At 66.0% G+C, this 16,629-nt stretch overlaps 4 protein-coding genes across 6 annotated transcripts; 1 reads left to right on the top strand and 3 right to left on the bottom strand.

Annotated features, from left to right (window-relative positions):
• Positions 1-23: 23 nt before the first annotated feature.
• On the bottom strand, positions 24-8,293 carry UBA7 (ubiquitin like modifier activating enzyme 7). Of its 3 annotated transcripts, none has more exons than XM_050313064.1 (24): positions 8,246-8,293; positions 7,973-8,138; positions 7,169-7,303; positions 6,995-7,101; positions 6,722-6,812; positions 6,470-6,611; positions 6,290-6,387; positions 6,032-6,178; positions 5,800-5,958; positions 5,526-5,633; positions 5,365-5,445; positions 5,123-5,278; positions 4,859-5,024; positions 4,585-4,781; positions 4,287-4,351; positions 3,948-4,131; positions 3,761-3,835; positions 3,230-3,416; positions 2,927-3,036; positions 2,754-2,840; positions 2,494-2,685; positions 664-765; positions 485-585; positions 24-198 (listed from the first exon to the last, which is right to left on the bottom strand). In XM_050313064.1, the coding sequence occupies exons 1-24, from the start codon at positions 8,284-8,286 to the stop codon at positions 75-77; spliced, it is 3,021 nt and encodes a 1,006-aa protein (XP_050169021.1). In that variant the 5' UTR covers positions 8,287-8,293; the 3' UTR covers positions 24-74. The 3 variants fall into 3 exon arrangements, with proteins under 3 accessions (XP_050169021.1, XP_050169022.1, XP_050169023.1); XM_050313065.1 differs by having other exon boundaries at positions 4,074-4,131; XM_050313066.1 differs by lacking the exons at positions 6,995-7,101; positions 7,169-7,303; positions 7,973-8,138; positions 8,246-8,293 and having other exon boundaries at positions 6,470-6,613; positions 6,713-6,779.
• A 200-nt stretch (positions 8,294-8,493) lies between these two features.
• Positions 8,494-9,392, top strand: TCTA (T cell leukemia translocation altered). The gene is made up of 2 exons (XM_050313150.1): positions 8,494-8,839; positions 9,295-9,392. The coding sequence occupies exons 1-2, from the start codon at positions 8,502-8,504 to the stop codon at positions 9,335-9,337; spliced, it is 381 nt and encodes a 126-aa protein (XP_050169107.1). The 5' UTR covers positions 8,494-8,501; the 3' UTR covers positions 9,338-9,392.
• Positions 9,393-9,445: 53 nt separating this feature from the next.
• AMT (aminomethyltransferase) lies at positions 9,446-11,508 on the bottom strand. The gene is made up of 8 exons (XM_050313148.1): positions 11,203-11,508; positions 11,062-11,142; positions 10,821-10,952; positions 10,596-10,674; positions 10,329-10,474; positions 10,059-10,239; positions 9,789-9,944; positions 9,446-9,680 (listed from the first exon to the last, which is right to left on the bottom strand). Exons 1-8 carry the CDS (start codon positions 11,452-11,454, stop codon positions 9,502-9,504), a joined length of 1,206 nt encoding a protein of 401 aa, XP_050169105.1. The 5' UTR covers positions 11,455-11,508; the 3' UTR covers positions 9,446-9,501.
• Positions 11,509-11,635: 127 nt separating this feature from the next.
• Positions 11,636-15,730, bottom strand: NICN1 (nicolin 1, tubulin polyglutamylase complex subunit). Its single transcript, XM_050313149.1, has 6 exons — positions 15,566-15,730; positions 14,663-14,836; positions 14,237-14,350; positions 13,739-13,810; positions 12,156-12,260; positions 11,636-12,008 (listed from the first exon to the last, which is right to left on the bottom strand). Exons 1-6 carry the CDS (start codon positions 15,728-15,730, stop codon positions 11,967-11,969), a joined length of 672 nt encoding a protein of 223 aa, XP_050169106.1. The 3' UTR covers positions 11,636-11,966.
• Positions 15,731-16,629: the final 899 nt, after the last annotated feature.

The raw sequence follows: 16,629 nt of genomic DNA, 5'->3' as shown, positions 1-16,629 counted from the left end.
GGCAAGCAGGGAGTTTTTGCGACAATGGTTCCTGCAGCCTTTATTGCGTGGGGCAGGAAGTGCCGGCCCCTTGCTCAGGGTAGGGAGCAGAGGAGAGGGGGACGCTTATCTTCCTCAGCATCCTCTTCCTCACACACATAATGCAGCTCTAGGTCCTGCTGCTGTGGCATCCCGGCGTCCTCCAAGATCTCTGATAACCTGTAGCAGGGAAAAGGGGTTTTGGGGACACTGGCTTGCCCCTCAAGGCTGGCTGGGCGCCTAGGGGTGCCTTGGGCCCCTTAGGGGTGTCAGGCCAGGCTGGTGGGACGCAGGGGCTGTCAGCAAGGGGCCAGGCAGGGGTCCCGCCACGGGAAGTCCTGCCGGCAGGATGTTTATCCAGCAGCTGGCTGGGAGCTGCACTACAGCTGGAGCAGCTCAGGCTGGAGGGAGAGGGGGCTGAAAGCCCCCGCCCTGGGCAAGATTGGCCCTGGAAACAGGGACCTACCTCTGTGCCTGTTGCTGGGCCCGTGTCTCTTCACTGTCCCCCTTGTTGTAGAGCACGGTGTTGCCATGCAGGAGCATGGTCACAGTCCAGCCATGTGTCCTCTGCAAGAGGTGGGTGTCAGGATCTGTCCCTGTAACACCCAGGGTGACCTGATTGGGTGCTGCTGGCACTGGGCTCACCTGCAGCCAGTCCAGCACCTCCTGCACTGTCATTGCCTGCCCGTCTGCGCTGACTGCCCTCATCTCCAGCCGGTCCCAGCAGCTCCATTCCTGCCCGCCGTACTGTGAGGAGGAACAAGGGATAGCAGCCAGTGCTGGCACCCCATATCCTGGTTGCCCAATCCCGTGGGGCAGGGACTGGTGTGGCATGAGGGCTGGCAAAAGGACCAGTCAGGGGATTGGAGAGAATGGTGGTCCCCTGTGAGAAATGAAGACACAGCTGTCTCACGAGCATTGCTGGTGTCCAGGGCCAGCTGGGGACACAAATGTCCCCTCAGCACTGCTGGGCTCCAGGGGCAGTTGGGGCCACAACTGTCCCTCCAGCCCTGCTGGGGTCCACTGCAGGGGTCAGGGTCGATGTGGGGCTGGCACTGCCCCCAGCCCCAGGCCAGGACAGGCACACAAAGGGCCATTGAAGTGCTGCCCAGCCCCACACAATCACCTCTTCTCAAGCCCGTGGCCCCCCGACCCCGGCTCCAGCCCAAGGAGGCCAGCGCGGCGCCAAGCCTGGGGCCAAGTGCCGGATGCGGCCCCGCACCGTCTGGCAGGGCTGCCCGGCCATCTGCCCTCGCTGCAGGCACCACCAGCCCTGCCCGCCTGGCCCTGCTCCGGAGGGGTGTTCACACCTGGTCACTCTCCCTCCTGCCTTCTGCTGCCTTCTCACCTCAGCCTTCTGCTGCCTGCGCTCATCTCACTGGGGTGGGAAGGGCTTAACCCCATCATCACCGGGGCAGTGACCGCCTGGTGCGGACAGAATGCCACTGCCCACCCCAGCATCCTGAAAACACATCCTTCTGGCCCTGAGAAGCACATGCCTCCGGACTGCCCCCAAGGTGGGCTCCCCAGGCTCCTTGGGGGACACAGGTCACACCAAGTGAGCCTGGGGGACATGTGCTCCCACCACAGCCAAGCAGCTAGGTGTGAAATGTCACGCCGGGTGTCCTCACCATGGGACACGAAGGTGCCAGGTGCTGCTGCAGGGACCTGAGGGCATGGCCAGCCCCAGCAACATCCTCCATCCAGGGACAGTGCCAACCCGGGGGCACCGTGGCCAGGATGGCACAGGGCTGGGCAGCCCACAGGGCACAAGAGGGCTGTGGGGCAGCCCTGAGTCCAAAGTGGTGCTGGAGTCGGCGAGGCAGCGGAGTCGCCTCCCTCCCCCTCTTCCTGCCCCCGGCCCTGGGCCCCCCGGGCCAATCTGGTTCCAATCGGCGCTTCCTGCCGTGCCGGAAGGGCTGCCTCGCACGCCATAAACCCCCAGACAAAGGGGCCTCTATAGCCCAGACGGTCCCAATCTGGGCCTGCCCCCGCCCCCACTCTCCCTCCCTGGCCCCCCACCGCTGGGACCCCCGGCCCCGCTCCCCCCGGGCGGCCCTTCCCGGCCCAGTGCCAGCTGCTTTCTGGCTGCTGCAGCTGGTTTCCATAAGCCAGATGTGTGTGGCTGCCACAGCCTGCCACCCCTGGCCGTGGGGCTCACCATGGGGCCCGCCGTGGGGCAGCGGGGCTGCCTCACCCCATGGGCACCCCAGAGCATCCCACTTGGGCCCTAAGCTGGGGTGGGTGGGACAGTGGCAGCAGCTCAGTGCTGGGGGGCAGCCAGGGGAAGGAGCTGTTTCCTCACTGCCTGGCAGCATTCCTGACCCACTCCCACTATGGCACCCGGATCCATTGCTGTAGCTCTAGAACCAGGGCTGCCCCTTGCTCCTGGCTCCCCCTCACATTGTCCCACTGTAGATGCCACTGACCCCAAGGTGTCCCCCACCTGTGCTGCCCCTGGGGAGAGGGCCCTACCCGGTAGGTGGTGGGTGGCGGGGGCGGGATGCGGAGCAGCAGGCAGTTGGACAAGGAGATGTTGCTGTTGCGGTAGCAGCTGAGGTCCTGGCACCCCCACACCAGCTTGTAGACCTCCAGGCATGCCAGCCCAGCCACGGCTGCCGTGGTGGTGATGATGGCAGGCACGATCTGCCCGGCGATCCGCTTGCTCTGAGGAGAGGAGGGGTGTCACCAGCTGACCCGCCCAGGACAGGGACCCCACAGGCCACCTCTCTCACCGTCAGCCAGTCGGTGGGGGGGATGCCATAGTTCTCTGCCCGCAGGTTGGATGCTGCTGTGATAAAGTCCACGTGGATATCGTTGTCCTGTGGGGAAGAGTATGGGGACATGAGCATCCCATGGGGACATCAACCCCCCAGGCTGAGCAGGGCGACCTGCCTGGCTCTGGTACCTTCTCGAAGTGGATGGGCTCCATCAGGGGCACTTGTGCCTCCTCATCACCCACCAGCTCCTGTCTCCGCTGTGCCAGGTCCTGGATTAGCTCTGTCAGCCATCTGTGATCTGGGGGCACAGGGACCCTTGGCATGGTACCCCTGCACTGTGGCACTGCAAGGGGCACAGCACGGTGCCCCCACCTCAGTCCAATCCTACTGGGTACTGGAGCAGGGAAGAGCAGTCGTAGCCTCACCACCACCAGGCTGGACTGAGGGACCTGAGGACGTGCCCAAGGGGACCAAGAAGTGAGGAGCCTCACCTGTAGGCTCCTGTGCCTCCTCCTGCTCCTCTGTGAGGGGTATCTGAAGTGCTTCCTGGGGTGCAGAGGGTGGCAGAACCACACTGCGGAGAATGTCCTGAGCGGCCTTCCGGTCCCTGCGTGGTGGCACCCTGTGTACTTGGGCAAAGAGGTGGGCAGTGGCCAGGATATAGTCCAGGTGGGTGTCCTGCAGGGCAGAACGGGGGCCATGGGACACCTTGCTGGGGTGGTCCCACGTGGCCAAAGGCTGCCTGCACTGCCCCAAATTGGTAGAATAGTCTGGCTTTGTCCCAAGGTGGATGTGGAGGAGCCTCTCCTCCTCAGGCCACATATCACATGCAGACTGTACCCAGAAGTGCCCTTGCAGATCAGGACAAGGACAGATCCAGCCCAGGACCTGGCAGCCCTGGACAGACTGTGGCAGATGGAGCATGACCACAGTCCAGCATCCCCATACTCCTGGCATAGGCTCGGCTCTCCCCCAGCCCACACTGTCCCCGTGAGGGACCCCACAGTCCTCCCTGCACTCACATTGTCAGGGTTGAATGTCAGTGGATGGGGACAGCTCTTGTCCCCTGTCCAGAAGGGGACACCCGGGCTGGTTTCCTGGCACAGGGAGAGAAGAATCAGGCCCAGGGATGTGTGCCCCTGGCTGCAGCAAGGTGGCTGGTGGCTGGAAGAGGTGCAGGGGTGCCAGCCCCACGGGCACTGGGCTCACATGCTCCGGGGGGTAGGCGTGCAGCAGCTGCGCGATGGCATCATGGTAGCGGCACTGCCAGTGCCGGCGTGCCCAGAGCACGCAGTCCCGCCAGTCCCGTGGCCGCTCCCGCAGCCTGTCCCGCACCTGCTCCAGGACCTTCAGGGCCTTCCCTGCTGGCAGCTGCTCCGGGAAAGCTGGGTCCCTGCAAAACCAGGCACTGCTGATGCTGGCCTGAGAGCAATCCCACGGGACACCTGGGTGGGATGCAGCAGTCTAGCATCCTCTCCCCAGTCCCGCCAGTGCCCTGGCAGGGCTGGCAGCTTCTCTCCCGGTGTCACTGCCCCCAAGTCCACTCACGCCATGAACCGGTTGACGTGCTCTGCAGGCAGCTGGAAAAGCCCCTCAAACTCATCACGGGCCCACTGTGGAGAGAGAGTGGGTGTTGAGCACAGGGACCCCCTCCTCATGGCCCCCAACCCGAGCCCAGCAGGAGGAAGAGACTATGGCAGGGCCAGCAGCAGCACTCAGGCTACCAGCAGGAAGCAGCTGGGGCCATATCCTGGCCGTGGCTCACTGCTGGAAGGGAAACAGGGAAGGAAGACAAAGGTCCCGGTACCTCCTTGCTGGATGCTGTGGCCAGGGCGGCTCAGCCTACCTGCAGTGTGTGCTGGATGGTGCGGGGGAAGTACCGCAAGGTGCAGGGGGCGAAGGTGCCATCCCTAGGGGTCCCGCCTGGCTCCAGAGGCTTGGTCAGGTGGGGCACCATGGGCAGCACATTTCCACGAGGCCCCTCCGTGCCCGAGTCCAGCAGCGGTGTGCGACATCGGAGGCAGCAGCTCTCCAAGTAGGCGCCTGCAGGGAGCCAGGAAGGGTGGGGAGCCAGGGGGCACATCCAGTGGCTCAGCCCCTTTCCCCTTTCCAGCACTCACGGGCTTCCAGTGTGTCCAGGGCGCTGGTGACACCGTCCAGGCGTTGGAAGAAGTTGTCCCCATAGAGTGGCTCAGTGGCAGGTCCCACCTGGTTCTGCTGAGCTGTCACCCTGACATCGGGGTTCATTCGCCGCACAGCCTTCGCAGCCACCACTGACTTAGGTTCCTGCCAGGGCAGAGAGGAGATGGTCAGCACTTCCCCACCCTACAGCCCCTGGGACAGCCAAGATGCCCTTCAGGAGGAACTGCCTCGTGCCTCCTCACCGATATATCTGCTGAGCGGTAGAGAAACTGCCGGTGGAGGTTGGAGAGGGCAACAGCGTCCATGTCGGTGACGATGAGTTCCCCGTCCGGTCCTGCCGCCAGCCCCATCATGGCAAAGTTTTTCAGCAACTCACAGCCGATGGCGCCGGCTCCCACCTGCCAGAGCAGAGCCGCTGCAGCTCCCCACCTGCTGGTTGGATGCTCCGCAGCCTCTCAGCGCCGCGGCCCCTGCCCTAGCTCACCACCAGGTACTTCTGGCGACCCAGATGCTCCTGGAAGTTGGCCCCGAAGACGGCGATCTGGCCGTCGTAGCGAGAGCCTCTCTGCCGGGATGAGGAGCCGTGTAAGCGCAGTGGCCACGGCACCCCAGGCATCCGGGAGGGGCTGGGCAGGGGGGTCTCACCGGGGCACAGTCCACCTCCGTCAGCTGCGCGGCTCCCGCCAGCTCCAGGCACTCCAGGGCATCGAAGTACAACCACTGGTCGAGGGGCAGGAACTTCCTAGTGATGGCCTGGGGCGAACGGCTCCATCAGCCGGTGGCCAGCGCGGTGTTCCCCCCCTCCCACCTCGCCCCAGCCCTGCTGCTCGTCTCGGCGTCCCCAGGCGGGCAGCAAGTGCCCTCTCGTGGCCACCAAACGCCAGCGAGAGCCCAGGGGTGGGACGCCCGCCACGCTCACCTTCAGCACCTCCTGGGCTGCCAGCGCCCCGACCACGGCGGCCACGGGGCACAGGTCCCCCGCGCTCACGCTGGCAAAGGCGCGCACGATGTCCTCATCCAGGAGACCCTGCTGTGTCCCCAGGCTCCGCGCCAGCTCCAGCATCTGCTCGGCATCCTCCTGCGGGCAGAGGGGTGAGGGCAGCCCCCGGCTGAGTGGTGGAGAGCCGGGTAGGGGCAGAATGGGGACTCACCAGCACCCGGGGCCGGGGCAGGCGGCCCTGGTCCCTGCGGAATGCATGCAGGGCCCGGAAGGCGATGTGCAGGCTGCGGCTGCGTGGCAGTTCCTCGGGACTTGCCACCTGGATCTTGGGCTCCTCCAGTGCCTGGCACAGGGGCTCCTGCCGGCACAGTGCCAGGGATTGGGCGAATGCTTCCCCAGGGCTGGGCACGGCACGGCACAGCGGTGCCCCAGCCCAGGCAGCAGCACCCTGGGGCCAAGGCGGACTTACGTAGGAACACTCCTGGGGCCGGCGCACCTCTGAAACCAGGCCCCTGCTGCGGTAGGGTGAAAAGGAGCTGGTGTCACCAATCTCCAGCCTGAAAGCATCTGGGAATGAGATGGGCATGGATGTCATGTCAAGGTCACCGCCAAGAGCCCAGTCACCACCAGGACCCCCTGGGGGTCTCACCCAGCACATGCACGGGGACAGGCTCCCGGCCGTTCAGCTCTGTCATCCCCTCCACGCCAGAAAATGTTACCAGGTCACCGTCGCAGAACAGGTGGCCGTGGCCATCCTCTGTCCCCACGCATGTCACCACTCCTGGGTTGCCCTGAGGAGGGGAAGGGACATAAGGGTGGGGAACTGGTCTAGGGTGGCATAGAGCCAGCAGAGGGGCACCAGCATTTTGGGGGACCCAGGGGGGGCTGCCCTCCATTCTACCTGGGAGATGTGCTGCACGGTGGCACACACCGGGTCCCCTTCTGCTGGGTCATCAATGACAAAGTGCTCCCCAAAGTCACAGAATAGCTGCCTGGAGAGGACCAATGGGGCTTTGCTAGAGAAACTGCCTTGCCAAGCTGCCCCAGCACTGCCAGATCATGCCTGGGCTAGGCAGCCCTGCCAGCAGGATGATGACTGCAGTTCAGGGTTGGGGGCTCTGGGGATAAGGTGACTTGGAGCCAGTGGCAGGGCCCCATGGCACAGACTCCTTACCCTGCCAGCCCCTTGGCATCGGCCACAATGAAGCAGATGCCCCGAGCATGGCAGAAGTCCCCAATGCGGAGCTGCTCCTCCAGCGGCGACTCAGTCAGCACCACCACCTGCGCCAGGACTATCAGTGGGTGTCACCATCCCAGGGGGCCCCAGGGCATGGGGACACAGGCTCACCTGGAAGGAGGCGAGGAAGGCCTCCAACAGCTCCCCGGTATAAGCCTCCACCACCACACCAGGGTTCAGCTCAGCCAGGACTCGGCAGGATGCCTCAGCACGGTTCTGGCCCACATCGCTCTGCCCCAGGAGGAACTGCAGAGTGGACATGGTGGGGCACCCTGCAGGTATGGGGTGCAGCTCACCACAGTGGGGTGCTCCATGGGGCCCTGTCTGCACTGGTGAGGGGGCCTCTGCTAAGGACCCTACCTGTGACAATGAGGCACCCTGAACCTTACCAGGACTCCCATCCTGTACCTGTTATTGAGAGCCCCCTCACCCTGTACTCATACCTGCAACAGGGATCCCCCATCTGCATCTGCACCCATTACTGTGACCTCAATCCACACCTGCACCTGGTACTAGGACTCCCCCCGGGTTCACACCTGTATGTTATGGGGCCTCCATCCAAACCCATGGCCATTACTGGGAACCCTTGTCTGCACCCATTATGGGGATCCCCCTCCATACTTGTACCCAGTACTGGGACCCCCACCTGGGTCTGTACCCATAATCTGGACCCCTGTCTATACCCATACATGTTACGGGGACCCCCATCCATACCTGTATCAATTACTAGTACATACCAGTACACGTAAGCAGGACCTCTGTTACCAGGCTCCTCACCCATATCGGTACCTGCTTCCGGCATTCCCTCTCGTACCTGCTAGGGGACTCTCACCTGTGCCTGTACCTGTCCCAGTGAACCCACACCTGTACCCGTTATCGGGAGCCCCGCCCGGCTCAGCCCGGCCCCGCCGGTACCTGGTGGGAGAGGTCGGCGGCGCAGGCGGCACCGCGATCGTGCAGGACGACGCGCCCCGTCCCCGACAGCACCAGCGCCGCCGCCACCTGCGCTCCGGTCCCGCGGAGCCCCGACACCAGCACCGCCGCCCCGGGCAGCCGCCGCGCACCGCCGCCCAGCACGTACCTGCGGGCAGCGGCGAGGGGGTGTCAGCGGGGGCCGTAAGTGGGGCCTGGGGGCGCGCCGCCCCTGCCCCTGCCCCGGTGCCGTCCCGGTGCCATCCCCGCACTCACAGTTGCCGCGAGTACCGCGCCTCCCCGCCGCTTCCCGCCATGGCGGCCCCGCCCCGCCCGGGGAGCGTCATCGCGGAGGCCACGCCCCCTGCCTTGACAAGGCAGTGGCTGGCAGAGACCACGCCCCCTATGCTGATCCCGCCCCTCGAAGCCCCGCCCTCCCCGTTCCCGCGGCCATGGTGGCTCCGCCTCCGAGCGGACCCGCCCCCTCCGTTAGCCCCGCCCCCGGAGCGCCGCCCGCCCCGTTCCCGCGGCCATGGCGGCGGTGGCGGCGGGCTGGCAGCCGCCGTGGCGGGCGCTGGCGGCGCTGGGCCGGGAGCTGGCGGCCGAGTGGGCAGCGCAGGACGTGCGGGCCGCGCTGTGCCAGCTGCTGCTGCTCTGGCTGGGCCTCAGCCTGCTGGGCGTCCGCCTGGCCTGGCGCGTCTACGGCGGGGCGGTGGCCGCGCTCTGCTACCGCACCGGCCCCGCCGCCCGTCGCTCTCCTGGCACCGGCACCGCCTCCGGGCCCGCGCCCGCCCGGCCCCGCGCGCACTCGCTGTCCCCCGCCGGCCCCGCCGGACGGAACGGCGCCGCCGAGCGGCACTGCCCGCCCCGGTGAGTCCCGACCGCTACCGGCCCAAAACCGCTCACCCACCGCGGCCCCGGTCCGGTCCCCTCCCCGCTGCGATCCCCGCCGCGCCTGGCAGCGCCCTCCGAGCAACGCCCACCCAGTGCCCCCCAGTGAACGCTCGCTCTCCCGACTGCACCCTTGCACCAGTACAGCCCCATGCCCAGTACGGCCCGGAGGGGTCCTCTGGACACTGGGTCAGTGCCCCCCAGTCAGCACCTTCCCAAACTGTACTTCCAGATCAGTGCCCCCACTCAGCTCTGCCCCTAGACCAGTGTTCCCCAGTGAGAGCCCCCTCCAGCTGTGCCCCAGACCAGTAAGTCCCAGTAAGTGCCTTCCCAGCCCTGCCTACCCTACACAGAGAGGCAGGTGCCTGCCCCAGTGCTGGGGTACTATTCTAGGGTGCTTCCCCAGCCCCCCTCACACTGCCCCTGTCTTGCAGGGATGGCCCAGCAGCGGAGCCCACGAAGACACACCGGGAGTGAGGAGTGCCAGGACCACTGGCGGGGCACTGCCCATACCATTAAAGTGCTGTGCCCACCCACTGCCCCTTGCTTTGGCACCACCGCCGTCACTGCAGAGGAGGCCAGGAGAATGGGACAGGGCATTTATTGGGGCTGGGGCATTGTGCCCTTGGTGGGCACTGGCCTCACTTGGCCATGTAGTACTGGGTGGGCACAAAGGGCATCTTGGTGACGAGGGCTGGGTGCTGCTTCTTCCGCACCTCGACGGTGAGCTCGGTGCCTGTCCGGCTGTGCACTGCCTCCACGTAGCCCATAGCGATGTTCTTGCCCAGGGAGGGCGAGGGGCAGCCGCTGGTCACTGTGCCTGGGATGTGAGGACACGGGGAGGTGAGCCGGGGCTGGCAGCACCACCCTCCCCTGCCATGGCTACAGTTTGGGGCTGTGCCCACCCCACCCCACCGCCCCCACCTACCCACAGGCCTGCCCTCAGGGCCCAGGATGGCCATGTGGGGCCGGATGGGGGGTCCCACCGATGTCAGCCCCACGCGCTTGCGCCTCGGCTTCTCCTTCGCTTGTGCCATGATGACGGCAGCACCGGGGAAGTCCATGGCTGCACGCCGGCGCTTCCCTGTGGGGCAGAGATGGGTGAGGGTTGGTGATGCCTGCCTGGTCCCCTTGTACTCTCACTGGGAACACCTTGCCATTCTGCCCAGAGGAGGAGGTGTATGTGGTCCCAACCTACCCAAGGTCCACATCAGCCCTGCCTCGGCAGGGGTGACGGTCTCATCGATGTCATTGCCGTAGAGGCAGAGCCCGGCCTCCAGGCGCAGGCTGTCCCTGGCTGCCAGCCCTGCCAGCCACACATTGGGGACATCCAGCAGCCGCTCAGCCAGTTCCACTGCCTGCCCTGCGGGCACCGAGATCTGCAGGGGCACACGGGCAGGGTCAGTGGGGCATGGCCTTCCCCTCCCTCGGTACAGTGGTGGGGGTGCTGGCACAGCTCCCAGGGTACCTCTACGCCATCCTCGCCGGTGTAGCCGCAGCGCGTGACCCGGCAGCCTGGCACGCCAAAGACAGTCGTGGAGATGCTATTCATGAAGGAGAGCTTGGCCAGGTCATCCGACAGCCCCGCCTGCAGCACCCGCGCCATGGAGGGACCTGGGGAGGGTGGTGGCTGGGAGACGGCAGTGCCCAGGGAAGGGGGGGAATGTGGGGAGGGCACTGACATCCATTGAGCAAGGATCCAGAGGAGGGCAGGCCCATGTGGAGCCCCCGCTACCTTGCAGAGCCAGTAGTGCGTTGTCTGACACCTCCACGTGGACGTCACTGCCAGTGGCCTGCAGCTCCTCTGCTCTCCCCTGCCAGGGTGACAGTGGGCTGCTAGCACGGGGGCCAGCCAGGCCACGGCCACCTCACCCTGCACAGCCAGGCTGTCACCAAAAGGTGGCCGGACTCATTCCCATTGTGTGTCCCCACTGCCCGTGGGGCTCGGGCAGCCCCGTACCCTGAAGATGGCCAAGTCCTTGTCAGCACAGCCGGCATTGGACACCACATACAGGTGATCTTCCGACGTGTTGGTGACTATGAGGTCGTCCGTGATGCCGCCCTTCTCGTTGGTGAGCAGCGTCAGGGTGCCCTGCGGGATGCGGCCCTTGGGAGTATGGGCAGCCTGCCTGGTCCCTCCCAGGGCATCCCGGGGACCTCTGACCCCACTGGATGCCCAGTGCCCGCCCGGTGCCCCGTACCTGTCCGGGCTTCAGCTCGGCGATGTCCCCCACTACCAGGCTCTCCATGAACCTGACGCGGTCCCGGCCGTACACCCGGGTCTGGAAGGGGCCGGGGTGTGAAGCGGTGCGGAGCCCCCGGCCCAGTCCCCCGACCCCTACCTGCAGCATGTGGGTGACGTCGAAGAGGGAGCAGTGCCGGCGGGTGTGCAGGTGTGACTGGAGGTGGCCCTGCTCGTATTGCAGCGGGAGGCTCCAGCCGGCGAACGGCACCATCCGCCCGCCGCGGGCCCGGTGCAGGGCATCCAGCGGCGTCTGCTTCAGCCCCTCCGCCCCGCTCCCCCCGGCCCCTCTCCGCGGCGCCGAGCCCGAGGGCCGGCGGGGCAGCGCGGCGCGGCAGCCCGCCCGCAGCATCTTCCTCTTCCTCCTCCCTCCCGGCACGGCTCGGACCGGCCCCGGGGCGCTTGGGACATGGAGTCCGCCCGGCCCCGGCCCTGGCCCCCGCCCCCGGCCCGGCCCGCCCCCGGCCCCGCCTCCCGGGGCCGGAGGGCACGGCCACCCCTATCCCCCAGAGACAGGCGGGCACAGGCAGGGCCAACGTAGCAGCTTTTAGTGGTGACCGAGATGCCACCCAGCACCCCCGCACCCCTCGGTCCCCCCGCACCCCCTTGCAGCGCGGGGTGGGGTCGGGGCTCTGCCCGCGGGATGGGCCCGGGAGAGGCTCACAGGGGGCTCTGGAGCGGTAGCGCTGCTCCTCACTGGCAGACAGTGCAGCGGGAGTCGGGGAATGGTCACAGGGAAGGCTTGGGACCCCTTTGGGGCCGCGGGGTCGACGGCCAAGGCGGGAACACAGGAGTCCACTTGGGCCCCGGGAGCACAGATGGGGCACTTCCCTCCAGCCGGCACCAGCACTGGCACCGGCGGGATCAGGTGTAGGAAAGCAGGTTGACATCGTAGCAGCCATCCACCTGGGAAAAAGAGGGGCTGTTGTTGTCTGCACAGCACAGTCACTGCTGGGACACCCCAAGCCCATCCTGCTGGGAGCAGCCCCTCCAGGAGGGCTCCCTGGCCATGCAGCAAGGCCGGGGTCCCCGTGAGCAGGGTGGGGGACTCACGTCAAAGCGCCCGATGCGGGCGGCTGCCTGGCGAGCCCGGATCACCTCTGTCAGCACCCACATTTGCTGGACCTCTGTTGACACCTTCTCTGGGTCGGGGAGCTCCTGGAAAGAAGTGGTCACAATGCTGTGGAGAGGGGATGGCCTGGATGGGCTGGGTCACCCCAGGTTTGGGCAGTGGTGTGGCTACATGGCTGGGCACTATTGTCCATGCTCCCGACCTGCCAGTGGTTTCCCAGCATGGGGTGAGCAGGGCTCCCCTCTCTAGGAAAACAAGCAGCTGGGGAAGTGGGTGACCCTGATCCCTGGTGCTGTGGTGCCGACACAGCCCACTTGCTGGCAGGTGGCCAGGACGAGGAGAGAAAGCCAATCATTGACTAATGATTAAAAACCTAATCACACAGTCCAGAGTTTCCCAACAGCCTCCCTGCGCAGTGCTCCCTGGGCTCGGGGACAGAAACCTGGCCCCAGGTGGTGGTTCACCCTGGGGACCTTCAGCCAGGTGGGACTGGCAGGCTCAGCAGCAGCTCCCCCAGCTGGGGCACAGCTCTGTGGCACCAGGCTGATAGGTGCCTCATGGTGATGCTGGGAATAGCCAAGCCCTGGCATCTCCCCTGCACTTTCCTTGCCAGGGGGAACATGTTCCAAGCAATTTGGGGTGCTCTCCCCAAACTGTCACACAGCTGGGTAGGGACCAGGACTCCCAGACCTGCTGGGGCCAGCAGCAGCCTCACTGCTGATGCAGTATGAGCACCATAGCACCAAAGCCCAGGTGGCAGAACTGCCCTGGCTGGTCTGGGTGCTGTGCCACCCTCCAGCAGGTAGCACCTCCAGCTGATTCAGCAATTTCCCATGGGTGAGCCAGCTCCCATTTCAGCCCTCGTCTGCCTGGACTTTGCCCACCGAAGGCCACAGGCCAGGCAGATGTGGCTGGCAAGCTGTAAACACGTGCCGTGGTTGTGACCTCCCTCTGCCCCCGTTCTGTCCCCAATGGGACACCTGCTCCTCAGGGCACACCCTCTGCAAAGCACCAGGGACCAGCCAAGCCGCCCTGTCCCCACAGGTCCCACCCACTACTGAGCGATGCTGTGCACCCACAGCTGCCACAGGGACGTTTCTGTCCTTGTCCCCACACTTCCCATCTGCTGGATGAGCAATACTGAGCACCCACCGCTCCTTGGGGAGCTCCTGTCCCCATCCCCCCGTGTCCCACCAGAGCGATGGTGCACACCCACTGCTCCCACAGGGATGTCCCTGTCCCCATCCCCACATGCCTCACCTGCCGGCTGAGCCTTGCCGTGCACCCACTGCTCCCCTGGGGACGTTCCTGTCCCCAGACTAGAGGGCAGGCACTTAATCATCACCTCAAATCGCACATCATCCCCATAGAGATATTTTTCTTCTGAACACTGCAAACTGCTTCCAGCACAAGTTGGGTTATTTCAGGGCTCCACAGCTATTCCAAGTGGGAGCCTGGAGCTGACAGGGCAGGGATGGGGCTGGCAGCCCCCCAAGAGATGCTCCCAGTCTGCATCCCACAGAGGTCCCTCCTTCCCCCCCGTACTTCAGCAGGGATCACTCACCCCGTGCAGGCTGGCTGGCTGCTCCGGAGGGGTCAGCTGGGAGAGCCAGGAGGGGAAATCCTTCTGGGGGCTCTGAAACAGATCCCGAGGGTCACACAAAGGTGTCCTCAACCTCACCTTCATCCCTCACACCGTGCAGCGTGCTGGGGTTTGGAGTCCACCCATAGTGATATTGCTATGGATGTAGTGTCACTTTTCCATCACCAAAGGGAATTTTGTGTTTGGAGTGGTTGTTTGCAACCTGTAACTTGTTGCAGCAGCCTCCAGCTCCATCCTGCTGCTCAAACATCCACCTCTGACAGGGAACTGCTGGGGCTGGCTGGAGCAGTCCCTTCCCCAGCACCTTTGGAGAACAAGGGGACCCAAGTACCCCAGTGAAGGATGAGGACTTGGACCCACGCTCCTGTGTGTGCTCCCTGGAGCTGTCGGGAGCAATGCCAGGCTTGTCCTGGCCCCCTGCCCACACCTGGCAGTGGGACAGCACCAGCACCCGCTCACCTTCTGTCCAGGGGGGAAAATCTGCAGCTCCTCGATGGTGAAGTGGAGCCAGACCGGGGAAGGCTGCCGCAGGATGAACCGCATGGCTGTCACCTGGTCCACATCACACAGCATCTGTGGGGCAAGGGCCAGGGACTGTCACCACAGGGGCTGGTGCTGATCAGGGGCAGCTTTTCAGGTATCCTCCAAAAAAACCCCAACCCTCCCCAGACAGAAGGAGCCCGAGGGAAGCATCACCCTGTGGTGGCTGTCTGGGCTGAGTGGGGCTGACAGGGGCAGGATAGCACCGCAGGACCTGCCACCCTTCTGTGGCCATGGTGGTTGGTGGGGCATCAGCACCAGACCTGCAGGACCTGGGGCGTGGGTGAAGAGGGGTGAGCCCCAGAGGGGAGGGTGATGCCAAGGGCACAGTTGGTCCGGGCTGACCTGCTGCCGGCGGAGGCAGAAGTAGTCCTGGGAGCCTTCCTCGGTGTGTGGGCAGGGCATCAGGCACAGGTCCCGCAGGCATGTCACCCAGCGCCGGGACCCGCCGGGGCCGGGCCGCTGCACCCGCACGCTCAGGAACGCCGTGTAGAAGTTCCTGAAGACGATCTCCTGCACCTGCGGGACAGGCGGCCTCAGCCCCGCACCGGCACACCCATACCAGGACGGGTACCCTCCCCATTCCGGGACCAGGACCGGCATACCCTCCACCCTGACCCGGGCACCGGTAACCCCCCTGTTCCCCCCAATACCGGCACCAGCACCGGAATGCCCCCCATACCGGCACCGCCACACCCCATACTTCACCTGCACCGACATCACCCCCACACCGGCACCAGCATCTGTCTATACCGGGACCGGCATCCCTCCCCATATCAGCACTGGCACATCCTCGTTTTGCCACCCGCACCAGCATGCCTCCCACTCCTGGGGCGGGCACCGCTACCACTCCCCGCCATACCGGGATCCAGAACGCGCCCAGCACCCCGCCCACCATCGGTGCGGGTGGTACCGCAGCACCGGCATCCCCCCGGCCCCGGGACCGCCCCCAGCATCTCCCCCATCCCGCCCCCGGCATCCCCACGGCCCCGGGACCGCCCCTGGCATGGCCCCCTGCCCCGCCACCGCTGCCGCCCCCGGCATCCCCCATCCCGCCCCGAGACCGGCACCACACCCGACCCCCGACTCCACCGCCCTTGTACCACCCCCGGCATCGCCCCTGCCGCCCCCCGGCTCCACCCCGGTACCCGCCACCCCGGTAACGCCCCCGGCATCCCCGCTGTCATCCCCCGGTACCAGCCCGGTGCCTCCCCCGCCGGTAACCGCCGCGGGCGCGGCCGCACTCACGTCGGCGGGAGCGCCGCGGGGGAAGCGGAGGTCGATGACGGCGACGCCGGGCCGTGCGGGCTCGGCCCCCCCGGCCAGCTGCAGCGGGGTGGCGGGGCGGGGGGCGCAGGGCAGCGGGGAGCGGCCCGGCCCGGCAGGCGGACCCGGCCCCGCCGCTCCCGACATGGCGGCGCCGCTCCGGGGCGGGGCCGGGCAGGGCCGTCACGGCGCGCGGGCACCGGCAGGGGCGCCCCGCCCCGCCGCTGTCCCGGGGCGGGGGGCGGGGCCGGGGCCGCGCTCACTCCGGGCATCCCCTCCCGCCCCGGGACCACCCCCCGCACCTCCCCCGTACCCGCACCGGCATCCCCCTGCGGGTTTGTTTGTCACCCCCGCGGCGCCGAGACCAGAGGAGGGGAGTGAGCACCCCCGGTCCCCTCCCGGTCCCACCCCGGCGCACGGGCAGCGCCACCCCGGAGGGAGGGAGAGGGAGGGAGGGAGGCGGCGGGTCCGGCCCTGGTGTGCGGGGTCACTTGGGGCGCACACGACCAAATCCCGGCTGGGGATGCCGGGGCGCGGAGCAGAGGGGATGGGGAGGTACCGGTACCGTGGCGGGTCCCCGGGGGCCGGCCCGAGGGGGCTGAGCCCGTACAAACTGCTGGCAGCCGCACACCGGTTTGTCAGTCTTTTTTTCTTTAATAAAACAATCGGAGGCTGTATCAAAAATTTAGTAAAAAATTAGATTTGAGAGTGCACTGATTTTTTTTTTTAACTATTAACTATTTCTGGCGCTTTTAATTTTTTTCCTTTTTTTTTTTTTTTTTTAATTTTTTTTAACTTTTTTTTTTTTCCAACAGTGTCCGGGCCAGAGTGCTGGCATCGGGGCCAGCCAGGCCGTTCCTGCACCGCTCCCAAGGAGCAGCCGGGACGGAGAACACACCACTGTCGCCAAAACCCCTTCAGGGATCGGGTTTTACTTAAAGAAGAACTCCCCCCAACCCTAGCATTCACTGGGAAGCAGAGAAGTTGTGGCACAGGGCTCTGCTCACCCTCCTGTGAGCATCCCCAGCACAGCGCTGCACCCGGTG

This window comes from Myiozetetes cayanensis, unplaced genomic scaffold (assembly GCF_022539395.1).
Source record: "Myiozetetes cayanensis isolate MyiCay16 unplaced genomic scaffold, myiCay2020 scf18, whole genome shotgun sequence".
Classification (NCBI taxonomy): domain Eukaryota; kingdom Metazoa; phylum Chordata; class Aves; order Passeriformes; family Tyrannidae; genus Myiozetetes; species Myiozetetes cayanensis.
This window is presented reverse-complemented; position numbering and strand designations above follow the sequence as displayed.